Genomic DNA, 13,375 nt, shown 5'->3' on the forward strand with positions numbered 1-13,375 from the left:
TAATTTGGGATTTGTGGGCGAGTCAGAATGAGTACCTTAATTGGCAAAAAAAGAACTTTAAGAATTTTCCACATCCCTTACATTAGCATCAAATAGTTTTCTTGTCGCGGGAATATTTGTAGGGTTGCAAGGTGCATTATATTCGGGTTTTTTCAACCACCGCACAGCAATTGTTAAACCACTTTAATACTCTGTACTTAGAACGGCGCTGCCAAGGTTCACAAGCCAGATGGAAAAAGCACATCTTATTCAGGCCATGGATAATTGGTTTCTTTTGGGGTTTGACTGCTGGCCCATTGTGGCCTTCAAAGTGACTCGCTGCCAGCTTCATACAACCATTTCCATTATACTCCTGACATTCACTGGGGGATACACTACCAGCATTCAGAAAATACAGTGCAGTCTGTTGAGGCAGAACAAGAACTTGCTTTTTTGGCATTCAGAAGAATACTACATTTTTCCTTCATGGAAATGTTACGGTTCATTCAAATCCCACAGGATTCTCAGGCAGGTTTTTTGACATTACAGCGGCACGGAGTCATTTTGGGGGAGGGGTTAAAATTTAAATGTATTTACAAAAAGATAGGAGTGGAAAAGAGTAAACAATTAAAAAAAATTGTAACATTTATGACTCAATTGACAGTGACCAATTGCGCTTGAAATGTAGGTTTTTTTTAATCTGACAATTCCAATTACGCTCGAATGTGCGTTTCTCACTTTGCTCTGAAAACATTATCACGATGAAGGATGTACACAGATTTGCACCACGTAGTTTTCAGGGAAGTTTGGATGGTTTATGGATCATAGCGGGGTGGGCCAACTAGTAAAGTCCGTGGGAAAAGCTCAGCTGCATGAAAACACCTACAACTGGTTGACTACTAAGTTACGCATGGACAACATAGTAAAATTGTATTAGTGCAACTGTAGGGGTGTGAAAATTTGATGTAATTTCCCCCAAAATCATTGTTTTTGTTAATGCTAAACTGACATTTCCTGTTAACAAAGTAGCACAAAAACACTAGTGACAGCCTGAATGAACATTAGCATTCGTATTGTTTCCGTGCTCACATAGTAAAATGTTGCGCAAACAGCACACTTATGAAATTTCGGGAATTTCACATAACAGGTGTTATACACTAAATTTCTAAGAATTACAAGAGCGTAACGGAAATTTCACCCGGTTCTACTACAAACGGAAAATATTGCTAAACATGGTTGTACATAATACCTACAATGTTGAATAAGGTTTGACAATGGCAATAAAGTTACACTGAATAGTACAATATTTGGGCATATTTTTCCAACACCCCAGAAAAAGTGCAAATACCTACTGCAACTTTATCACAATAGCAGCCAAAATGAGAGATGGACAACTCCATGTGGTAAGGGCACATATAGTTGTTAATAAAGGTAAAGAGGTAGCAAAAAATACCAAACTATGTAATGGAAATGGGATTTGTTGTAACAAGTGCACCTTTATTTAAAGGAAGGAATCGCCGACATTGTACGTTTTGGTCCACTGACGTTAATCTGTATTTTGTATTTATTCTCTCTGTTCTTCTCTTTAGCTTGACACACGTGATCACAAATGTATATCCCACATGCCATTTTTATTGTGCCAGTTCTCTGTAAATTCTTTGTGCGCCTGACGGGTTTGCGGAAATGTCCTATTTTATGCTCAGACTACTCGGCCAAGATACACAGCTTTTGGGTACCTGGCCTTCAGAGAAGACCACTGTACAATGAAGTAATCCGAGAAGTGATACAGTATCTTCCCTGACAGGGATAAGGTCTCCACTCGGCAGATGCTCTCCACGTAAACGATGACTACTTTTTTCAGCCCTAGCATCCCAAGAAGAAGAGCAGACATACAGACGGGAACACATGTTCCAGGGCCGTTGCACAGCACCTAAAAAAAAAAAAAAGTGTTAAAATAAGACGGATACACATATTGTACTTCGCACTTATTTTAAAGAAAATTAAATTCGTTGCACTAAAATATTAAGTTAGTTTGTACTAAGTTATGTGACACGCTTTTGTGTAGCTCACTATGAGAAACAGTTGGCCTTTTAACGTGGTCACGTCATTGGCTGGAGTTCTCCTCTGTGGCCACCAGCCTTACTTAAAGCCAGGCTCATGGACACCACTAGTTATGGGGCCAGCTGCTTAGCAGCGAGGGGTGGGTTGGCCTGTGGTGTGTAATGTTGGTTTATGAACTTTACTGTAATTCTTCCCATGTAAAGGACAGTTTACTTTAATCCATGTTGATTTCTACCCATATCTGGATCTCAGTGCAGTTGAAAAAATGGCTTTTTATGAGCACATCCTTAAAACCTGACCTCTAAGGAACAAATATTTTACAGAAAACTTTCCATGTGATGTCTAAGTTCATGTAGCTGGCGCTGTACAAAGGCAAAACAACATAAAACAGAACACTCGAATGTTGAAGACTCCAGAGAAGACAATGCAGATGTTGAGGGCCAATAGTGGCCATTAAAGGACTGCTGCTCCAATATTTACATGTTTGTCTTTCTGTTTCTCCCTTTTTAATTTAGAACATTTTATTCACAGTGGGTGGAATGTTCTTATAACATGACCCGTTTGTAAAGACCCTCATCCTCGTTATTGGCTCTTGCCTGTGTCTCAAGACAATCACTTGGGTTCAGGTCCCTTAACAACTGGAATAGGCCCCACAATTGGCTATAATGTGCTAATTACATAATAGGTGCAATCATAACTGCAAGAGGGGCACTCCAGTTTATATCAGCTGGGCATCTGTTAACTCAGTGTCCTCTGATGCACTTCCTAAGTTAGCCATACTCTGATACTAAATATCATGGCCTTCAACTAGCCATGGACCGCAGCAGCTATCCCTGCACTTTCCTTGCTACCTCTGCTCTTAGGGGTCATGAAGCTTGTCATAGGGACAGAAATCAGGGTTCTCGGTACGGGCTTTACTTTCTGCTTGTCTCATCCTTGCAGTTTGCTCGCCACTTAGATACAAATGAGTCACTTTTGAGGGGTGGGACAAAGGGTCAACCCAACAATTTTATTAGGGCCAAAGAATATGTGATGTCATTTTGGTGAATGAATGTCAGTGCTAGATGCGAGCGCATTTTATACTGAAGCAAAATGAGGTACAGTGGAACCATAACCAATGTAGCCATGCTGTCATTGGCATGCTTTTTTATTCTAAATTATTGGATATTTAGTAAACGAAGGCTACAAAGAGGTCTATAGTTTATGGCAGTGCTTAATTTGTGCTTGTTGTTTCCGGTGCTGAGCTCCGGCCCTTATTTTTGAGGGCCGGGGCTTATTTTTCTGCCTCAAGCATTTGCTGTGAGCAAAAGACATATATGGGAAAGACGGAGAAAGGGGAAAACGAAAAAGCGTCACAAAGGGAGAAAGTAGAAAGCTGCAAGAGTGAGCTGAAGGGGTAGAGAGTGGCTTTATATGGATTGAAGAGGCCCGAGATGGCTTCAGGATTACGCCGCCTCAGTATTCCGTGTTCCCACATATAATTGCAGCAGCCGCGGGTTTAAGAGGAGGGCTTTGAGCACCAGCACGTTTTTATTTACAAATTAAGCACTGGTTTATGGATTGCAACTACAACCCTTGTATAAGCATCAGGCAGTCCCACAGCTACTCATGGACATTCTGGAACAAGTAACTGCAGGTTACTGCAGGTAAAGTGACAGAGAACGAAGTAAACAGGCCATCTGAGATCTGTTTTTTTTACGACTGTTCCTGCGCTCTGTAATTCCTAGGCACAGAAGCCATCTCCAAGTCAATGCTGTGTTGCCTGTGCACTGACAGGGCGCAGGATCTCTTCTCTCCATCTGCATCGTTTTGCACTTTGGGTAGGGTGGGATAAAATGAAAAAGGCAGAGGGCAGCTGCTCCACCGCCTGTGTCACCCATGTGATACTGCTGGCATCCTTGCCAGGAGACCGGGGTGCCACCTGTTTGTACAGCTCTCTCAGGGAAACCTTGGACCTCCCACACCACAAGGAGTGCGCATGGATGAGATGCCAGTGGAAGGGAATCCATATTCTTCCGAAGACTGGAGTTTCCTTCTGGAACCTCTCCGCAGTCCTAGCAGCGGGGCAAAGGAGCCTCTTGACATAGAAGGTTGTACTTAAAGCCATATTTGGGCATCTCAGGCTGTATCTTGGCCTGCGAGGCTCCTTTTTTTGGCCTTATAAGACTGCACCTCAGTGTACACAGCTGGACAGATATATATATGTATTTGTACTTGAGTACTTGGGGCTGTACATCAGAATACAAGATTTTGCCTCCGCTCACGAGACTGTACTTGGACATAAGAGGGCAAACCGAGCACATGATGCTCTACTGCGGAATATAAGGCTTCACAGAAAATATAAGGCTACATCTCAGCATTCGAGTCAGTGCTGTCACATATGAGGTTGCGTGCACAATAGGAGGTTTTACTTGGGTTTTCACTTGGCATGTAAAGCTATACCTTAGCTTCCAGGATTGGGCCCTAACCTAGGAGGCTGTGGCAGCGCAAAGAAGCCGTGGCAGAGCACAGAAGGCTGTGGCATGGCATACAAGGCTGTTACCGGACACGTGAAGTTAAATGTGGGCATTCAAGACTGGGACTTTGCATATGATGCTATGCCTGGACATGTGATGCTTTGCCTTAGGAGAGGAGGATATGTCCAAGCATATTTTACATTACATATGTGTCCAATATCCTGCCTTCATTTCCCAGCCAAAGTGGTGGAGTAGGCAACAAATAGGGAAATCAGCTCCTTCTTGGAACATAACCACTTTCTAGACTACACCCAGTTTGGTTTCAGAAGTGGGCATAGTACGGAGCACGCTCTGATCGTCGCCTCAGAAGAAGTAAGAACCTGCATTGATAAGGGAGGGAACGCTGCCCTGATCCTTCTTGACCTATCAGTGGCATTCAATACGGGCACCCATAAGCTCAGCAGCCTATTTGGCACAGGCATAAGAGGTGTGGCACTGGTAACCCTTATATAATTCCTTTTCGACTGAGAACAGTCTGTTTCCTTGAATGGGTTTGTTTCCACCCCTTACCAGCTACCATGTGGGGTACCACAGAGGTCATCCTTAAGCCCAACACTCTTTAACATTTATGTCACACCTCTGGCTCGTTTGATTAGCTATTTTGGTTTTTCCCCAGTGTCATATGACGATGACACACAAATCATTGTCTTTATTTCCAGTAACATGCCTGAAACAGAAGTGAGATTTCACAAATGTATGGACGAGGTTGGAAGATGGATGAAACAAAGTTGTTTAAAAATAATCTGGGGCAAGACTGAGGTCCACAGATGGACAGATATATATGTATTACCTCTTTTTGGTAACAAGCCTACATTTTGGTCAACTATTTGTTGACCACAGAGCTTGGGGACCCTCTCGATTCTGGTGAAAAAAGGTCAGAAACTTGGGTGTCCTGTTCAACATAAAAAGCTGACTTTTGAAGCAAAAGTGAATGCGCTCACTTGCCTTTAATACTTTAAGAACAATCAAAAACATACTCTCTTTTATATCCCTTGAACTTAAAACAATGGTGCTCATTAGTCTTATTAAAAAAAACGGATGCTGCAAAGCTCTTTACCTTAATATGCAACAAAGACTGCTAAGGAAATTGCAGCCATTGCAGAATGCAGCTACTCAGCTGCTGCTTAAGATTCCAAAGTTTCAGTCAGCTTCCCAGGCTATTCACAAATTTCAATGCCTTCCTACCAAAGAACACATCACTTTCAAGGTCTTATGTATCACCCACAAGGCTCTACATGGCTTTGAACCTGAATACCTTAAAAATAACTTTCAGTGGTCTAGTCCTACAAGAGCACTATGCTCTGGGTGCAAGTTGGCGAGATGTGGAGGCAGGAGTTTCATAGGCAGTACTGTCAAACTCTGCGATAGCCTCCCTCTGTACCCTGAATCTCAAACCACCCTACTTAGGTTCTGAAAATACCTTAAGACTTGGCTTTTTACTACTCAGTCCTAGTTCATTTTCTTCTTCCTTATACACACTGTAAGCTCTGCGATTCCCTATCACCAAGACACCCTTGGGAATTTGCACGCTCTATAAAATTAACATTAACATTACAGGCACAGTGTCTAGGCCCGTGGCTTTTTGATTGAGTTTATGAGATTGGGCTTGGTAAATCACATTGGGAATGGGCAAATTAATCTATGGCTTTGTTATGGGTCTGTGACAGTGCTCCTGAGGCAGTACCCGGGGACAGGAACTTTTATTTAGGCAATAACTCTGTTTCAGGCATGCAGGGATGTAACTGGGCCCATGAGGCTGGATTGGCACATGAGACCAGCACTGCAGCTGAAGCAGCGGTAGGGCGTATGAGGGTGTACCTAGGGAAGTGAGTCGGTATTTAGATCTGGGACGACGTATTTGGAATGTGGAACTAATTAGGCCTACAGGTCTATACTTGATTATGCTAGGCTGAGTATGAACATACAACACTGTGCTTGAAAATACGTGAGGGTTACTGGGCACACAAACCTGGTTCTCCCACCATACCAGTAGTAATAATAGCAAAAACAGCAACATTAATAATAACAAAATTAATAGATAATCAAATGACTTATAACTGCGCTCAATATGATCATGATAATGTTTTAGGTAGCACTTTGTACCGCACGCACTTGAAAGTGCTGGTGACAACAGCTGTTACTATTACCCAATGCTATGGTACTCCGTTTACTCATATCGAAGGATGGAAGGCTAAGTTGGTTTTGTTGGCATCTGAACTTGTAACCTGAAGATCACAACTCAAAGGCGAGCAGTTGACTTACTCAACTGTTCTACCAGTGTGTTGTGAATTTAAGGCTATCTAGGCTTTGAGGCTGTACCTTGAAGCTAGACATAAGCACAGAAGGATGTACCCTAGCATAAAAGATGGTGTTTGACAGGTTACCTTTTTCTAGGCATATGGTTATGAGCGTATTCACAGGGTGTGTGAGATTATACAAGGTATATGAGACTGTGATCCGGTACCATAAATCATGGCTGCACCACTGGCATATTTTTCTAGCGCACTCTGCAATATATAATTGAAAAACGACAATCCGCTTTGTATCAGAGCTACGATCTTTCTGTCAAATTAATTCATACATTCATACACCTAATACAGGTAATTATGAGATGACTACTTTCTCTGATATCATGGGAAAAGTCATGTGACATCGCTTCCTGAAATTCTACCATGACGTTCCTTCCTGAAGTGCCATGTGAGGAGATAAAGGATGTGTTGTTACTACACCTATTGTTTTAGTGACTAGGTTGTTACAAGGTAGCAACCTGTATTGCGATTAATCTTTTTCAACTTTTACCAAACAACATTTAGCAAAAAGCCCAATATTGCTGTTGACTAGGCTTGTTTCAGTTTTCTTTTACCTTCTCTTTAGGTTGCAGCATTCTTAGATACTTATGGTCGAGTGGAGACAGTTCTTCTTGAAAGAAGATGGATATGAACAAGTTAGAGGTACGGTGGGCCCTGCACGTGCCAAGCTTTGGATGTGCATTCGCATAATTACACACCTACCTGGGCAAATATGAATGCTGCATCTGCGTCAGTGGCTTGCACATAAACTAAGTCAGTGCTTACCTCCTAATAATACAAAACGAGAGGCCGGGCTAGGCACAGCCTGCCCACTGGAACGTTGAGGGCAGTGAGGAACCCACTGCAATCATTGTTTCCTGCCCAGAAGCTTTCTCGCATCTCCACCTAAACTGGTGACCCGTGCCACGTTTCCAGTGGTCAGTCAGACAAGCCAAGCTTACAGATCAGAGCCTTTGTCGCCACTCTAAACAGAGAGATTATTTGCCAGCAAGAAAAGGCACAATCTGACTACTTTTTATGGTCTTCAACAAATTGGCAGGAGCTCAATCGTTCATTGAACAACAATAAAAGCCATGGGAGCAAACATTACAAAAACACGACATCTAACAGGTATATTGAATTCTGCTTGGTGATACTGTTTACACACTGAATCCGTTTTATCTCACGTTGTCAACGTTCACCACATGTTGCCCCCTTCTTGTTTTATTCCTAAATAGAAAAAAAAAAACTCTTTATCCTGTATATATCCGGCAAGCTGTCCTTTAATTTGCTATACATTAGCAATGCCATTTTTAGACTAATAGTTGACGTTTTAGCATTCGCCCCTGCCGACCGTCCTCTGTTGAAGACGTCTGCTTCCTTTCATGTTCAGATCCAGTTCTTCACATGATCATAGACGTCTTTTTGCCTGAAGGACTGTGGATGTGGCAACTCAGTTTCTTTAAGCTTAAAGTTCTTAGCTTGTCCCTTATGCGCCCGATTTCAAGTGGTTTTCCTAAACATTAACTTGGCACTGGCAGGATATCAGAATTATTTAACATAGTAGTCCAACCCTTATATTTTGCCCCTGATTTTTAACAAAAAAGACTTTCCTTGTATTACTCATGGAATTCGTACTGAGTACTCAACATAGGTAAGGAACCCACTAGTCCAATTTAGAACCTTACAACAGGTAGGGAAGCACTTCTGTGTGTGTAGGTGAGGATGCTCCTTGAAGAGTTCTACCTTTTTATGCAACAGCTCTTTATTTTGTTTTACTTAAACAAAAGGTACAATAATACTGGTTTCTCGTGCCATTATGCACACGAATATTGAGTCTTACAAATCTTGGTCTAGGAGCAGTTTTTTCAAATAAGGCCTTTTTGTCTACTTACATTTTGCCAGTTGCGGTTCCTCTGCTATGGCAGGGGAGCGTCGCATCCCTGCCAGCAGCAGGAGGTGCAAAACATTTGCAATTAAACAATAATAAACCACATTTATTATCGTTTTATTGTAAAAGGGGTGGGGTCATAGGCTATGACGAGTACCTCAGTCGCATGTATGTTTGGCTGGCTGTCTTGGGCCGGCCAGACACACATGTGCACTCTATGCTCTCTCCAGCCTGGCATTGTGTTGTCGGTAGGAGACAACAGGCAGAGACTCCATCTCTGCGTTGGAGCACCCTGGATTGGCGCTCTGGCCAATCCGAATGCTGCTGTCATGCTGCCAGCAGCATGACAGCAGTGTTCGGATTGGCTGCAGGGCAGGCTGAGAGCTTGTGCCTGCAGATGCAGTGGAGGCAAGGAAGCGGCGTGGTGGTGGCGACGGCGAATGAGGTAGGTGTTTTTTTATTATTTTTATTTTTTTTCCGCACTGCCAACGTGCCGCGAAACTTGACACAATAAACATCCCACTCTAATTAGTGTAATCCTTCTGCCATTTTCGTGTCCAGCAGTGTTCTGACGCTGGAAGCCAGAGGTGGCACTTTTATGTGTATTCCTGTGGGACAACCCTACCCACTTCTGACACAGTTTTCTGTGTGATTGGCAGTAAACAATCGCACAGTGCATCTCACTACCCAAATGCAAAATGTCAGGACCTTTCTTACCCGAGTCAGAACTATGGTATAATTAGCAACCCTCCTGGAGAATTGGTTTTACAACAGGTTTTTTTCCCTCTGGAGGAGATGCCAGCTAGTCAACCTACACATAGGAATGGGCAGGCTAAGGTGTGACTTGCCTTTGCCTCTGATAGGCAGTAGCCCCTTTGAAGCTGGGCCATCTGTTGCCATGGCCTTTTGCCATCCTGCTGGAGAAGATCACATCTCCTCCATCCAATATCCCCTTTGTCCCCCGTTCCTTTGAGCACATCACACCTTCCAGCAGGAGTGTACCAGGCTATCTTAAGTGGCAACATTTGTAGTGGAGAAGAAAAGCTACCATATTTGTGGGCAACAAAGCAGTGACTTTTCAAAGCCAGGTTTATATTAAAAGTTACTTTAAATCCGACTTCACCCATAAGTCAGGCTTAATGTAATGACTAATTTGATTTCTTTACAGTAATATGACCAGTTAGTCCCAAATAGAAGTTGTCACTTAATGTGTGAGATACTGTAACCTTTTGTCAAGCTGAGATTCTGCATTAGACTCAGACAGGTTTTAAGTTCCTGAATTTTGTTGGTAGAGGAGAGTTTGAGGTAAAGTGATGTATCATCATCAGCGGTTCAATGAATCTTGATGTTTTTGTAGATGAGTATGGATCCAAGTGGTTGCATTTAGAGGTTGAAAGTTATGGGGGTGAGTCTAAAAATGTGTAGGATCTTGCGGTTCCTATTTTAACAAGTTGATGGCGTTTGATGAGGTAGGATGTGGTCCACTGCAGGCTTGCATTGGACAAGCCAATGTGCATTTCCAGGGATCGGATCAGTCCTTGGTGGTTGACTGCACTGAAGGTCACAGAAATGATGAGCAGGATCAGAAGCAAGGGATTGTTTCTTGATGAAGATGGTATTTTTGCTACTTGAGTAGCTGTATGAGTGCTACAGCATGGTCTGAAACTCGATTGCTAGTCCTTAAGAAGATTTTTCTTGCTTTTTTGCTTGTGCTAGATGGAGACTCCTGCTGCTGTGATTCTTTCCTCCGCAGGCTAGATTGGTGATAGGATATGAATGGACAAGGTTTTCTGGGTCAAAGATAGTTTCTTCGGCATTGGGAGGATCTGTTGTGTCTTAAGGGCTTTTCAGTGGGTTCCTTATCTGTTGCTCTTGATGATTTTAAGGAGTGTAAGGATAGCTTCTCAAAGGGAATCAAGGACAGATTAGGAAGAATGTTGTCGGTGGTCTTGAGTGAGTTCAGGGTGGTGGAGTGTGCTCAATAGAGAGATAATGCAGTCCCCTTGAGGGTGGAGCAGTGGGGTTTAGGATGTAATCTGAATGTTTGTTTCATGCTATTGATGTGGGATCTGATTTTGACAAAAGGTGATGGGAGGAATGCTTCCAATTTGTCTAATGATTGACAATCTCTCTGGGTAACATCTCAACCAATTGTTCTTTGCTCACCCTGCCACCTCAGTTTGGACCCATCCATATGTAAATCAGCCTTGACCCTGCTCCACATGGGAACAGTCAAGCCTGAACTGCTTGGCCAGGTCCTCACTGAACCAGAACACAAGCAACCTAGGGCTGGTTTCGCCCTAGTTATGGGCACGTCAGCCAGGTATAGGCTTGGGTCCAGTGGCATAGTGACAACGGGACAAACATCTGAGCAAAGCCCTAGACACTAAGGTGATTACATCAAACACACAAAAGGTGATTGGAGGAATGCTGTCAATTTCTCCAACCACTGGCAATCACTCGGGGTAGCATCGCTAACCATCATTTTTTTGCTCACCATGCCACCCCAGTTTGGCACCTTTTGTGTGGTGAAAAACTGATTGATAGCTTTGCATTTGTCAAATGATGATGGGTTTGGAGGATGTCTGGTATTGGACTGATGCATTAGGTGATGGCTGTATGAGTAGTTCATTTCTTATAGCTGCTTTGTTGATAGCAGTCTTGAAGAGGATGACTTTAGTTGTGGTGATGAGGAATATGCATGTTTTAAGCTGGTTTAGGTCACTTGGAAGACTGGTGCATCAACATTTCTTTTGTTGCCTGCATATGGTGCATGTGTTCTCAAAGAGTTCTTGGGCACATTACATTGTAGAGAGTTTAGGTTTTGGAGAATCAGTCTTTCTGTAGCCCAGTGATTTTTACATGTTTTTCAAAGCTGTGGTGTAGATTTTCATGAGGTATTGACTGAAATGCAGGGCAATTGTCAAGGATGATAAAACACTTAATTCATAGGGGTTAAATAATGCAATAAGGATGAACACAATTAAAAATGCATGCATACCATGAAAAGTGATAGTATATGAAAAAATAATAAACCAAAAAGTATTTTCAGAAACAGGAGTGAAACATTTTCCTGTCCAGCACATTGGAGGAGGACGGGAATGAACTGTGCGAATTTCCACAGAGCTAGAATCTGAGAACCTTCACGGGGCTCTTACCAGTATCTGTCCCTCCAGCTGTTGCTTGCTTTTGCAAAATGCAAGAGCGGTGGATCACAACTTGGGTATTATGGAGACGGGACCCTGAAGAGACTAAGGCCCTCATTACGAACATGGCGGTTCAGAACCTCATGCCATATTCTGAAAAAGGGAGGGCCACAACAGGCGGCCCTCCCCCACCGCCAGGCTACCGCCGACAGGCAGCCTGATGATGGCGGATTACTTTATCCGACAGGGATAAACAACCCTTTTTCCTCCAGCCTTTCTCTAGCGGGTTCCCACGCCAAGCAAAGGCTGCCGGAAGGGGTGCTCCAGGGCCCCCGTGGGACCCGGCATTGCCCATGCACTTGGCATGGGCAGTGCAGTGGACCCCGTGCAGTGCCCCGACAGCTCCATGTAGAGCCGTTTGCAATGTCCCGGCCCAGCAGAATGTATATTATTCGGCCGGCAGGGTCTCAAGGGGGCTGGCGGTCTGTGATAAGACCACCAGCATGAACACGGCAGGGGTTCCCACCGTGTTCATAATGACCCCTTAACTCTCTCTGCCACCCATCTTTAGGCCTGGCTCGTCAGCGTGGCTGTTGACAAGCCTTTTGTGATCAACCTAATAAGTGGTTTCAGGAGTACTACAGAAAGGAGCGTGACTCCGCCCACAGTTAGAGGGCGAGAAGTACATAGTTTGAATGGGCAGAAATTGTGTGCTTCCACAGAAAACTGCTCACCCTTCAACAGCTGTAATTAATTGTTTATCAAGTTGGCAGACCTCTTCATCAAGTCTAGTTATTGTGTTACAGCAGAGCTTGATCTTTAGGTCAAACACATGTCACTGGAATAATACAAGTCTCTTAGATAATTACATAATTATGGTGTTTGTTCTTCTTTGGCAGCAGCAGCACAGACGGGAGAAGGACAGTCAGGAGAAATGTGCTTCTTTATTTAAGCCCCAGCCACACACCTCTTTATCGTTCCATCATCAACTTAAGAGATACCTTAACAGGGACTAGAAAATAGCAATTTTAATGTCTAATTCCTAGTTTTAAGATTTATGGGCTAGATAGACTTTTTCCAAGTGCCTCAGCTCCTAAATGTTAATTTAATTATTCATTTTAAATGTAATTTTTATAAATTAATTTTATTTTCTCAATTAATACAATGTAATTTTAAATGGCCTTTCCCTAAATCCTAAAAACCCCTTACTAACCATTAACGCTACTCTTCCCTAAACCCTAAAAGTTCCTTCCTGGTTCTTAATGGTACACATTCACTGGACCCAGAAAACACTCACTACCCCTTAACAGTACCCTTTTTTGAACTCTAAAAACGTTTTAATTATCCCCATCCGTGAACACTAAAAATCTTTACAACCTCAACACTGCCTTCCCCTGTACCAGTAAACCTTATTACCCCTTAACATACCATCCCTAAACCTTAAAAACACTTCCTACTCCTTAACACTACCCCTGCCTGAACTCTACTAGCCCT

The 13,375-nt window shown here is 43.0% G+C and overlaps 1 protein-coding gene across 1 annotated transcript in view; it reads right to left on the reverse strand.

The window, feature by feature from the left end:
• Nucleotides 1-1,455: 1,455 nt before the first annotated feature.
• The window catches only part of ALG14 (ALG14 UDP-N-acetylglucosaminyltransferase subunit), a 208,027-nt gene continuing 196,107 nt past the window's right edge, over nt 1,456-13,375 (reverse strand). The window contains exon 4 of the mRNA XM_069231486.1: nt 1,456-1,909. Within this exon, the coding sequence (XP_069087587.1) occupies nt 1,679-1,909 (231 nt within the window). The 3' untranslated portion in view covers nt 1,456-1,678. The remainder of the gene's footprint in view (nt 1,910-13,375) is intronic.

This window comes from Pleurodeles waltl, chromosome 4_2 (genome assembly GCF_031143425.1).
Source record: "Pleurodeles waltl isolate 20211129_DDA chromosome 4_2, aPleWal1.hap1.20221129, whole genome shotgun sequence".
Classification (NCBI taxonomy): domain Eukaryota; kingdom Metazoa; phylum Chordata; class Amphibia; order Caudata; family Salamandridae; genus Pleurodeles; species Pleurodeles waltl.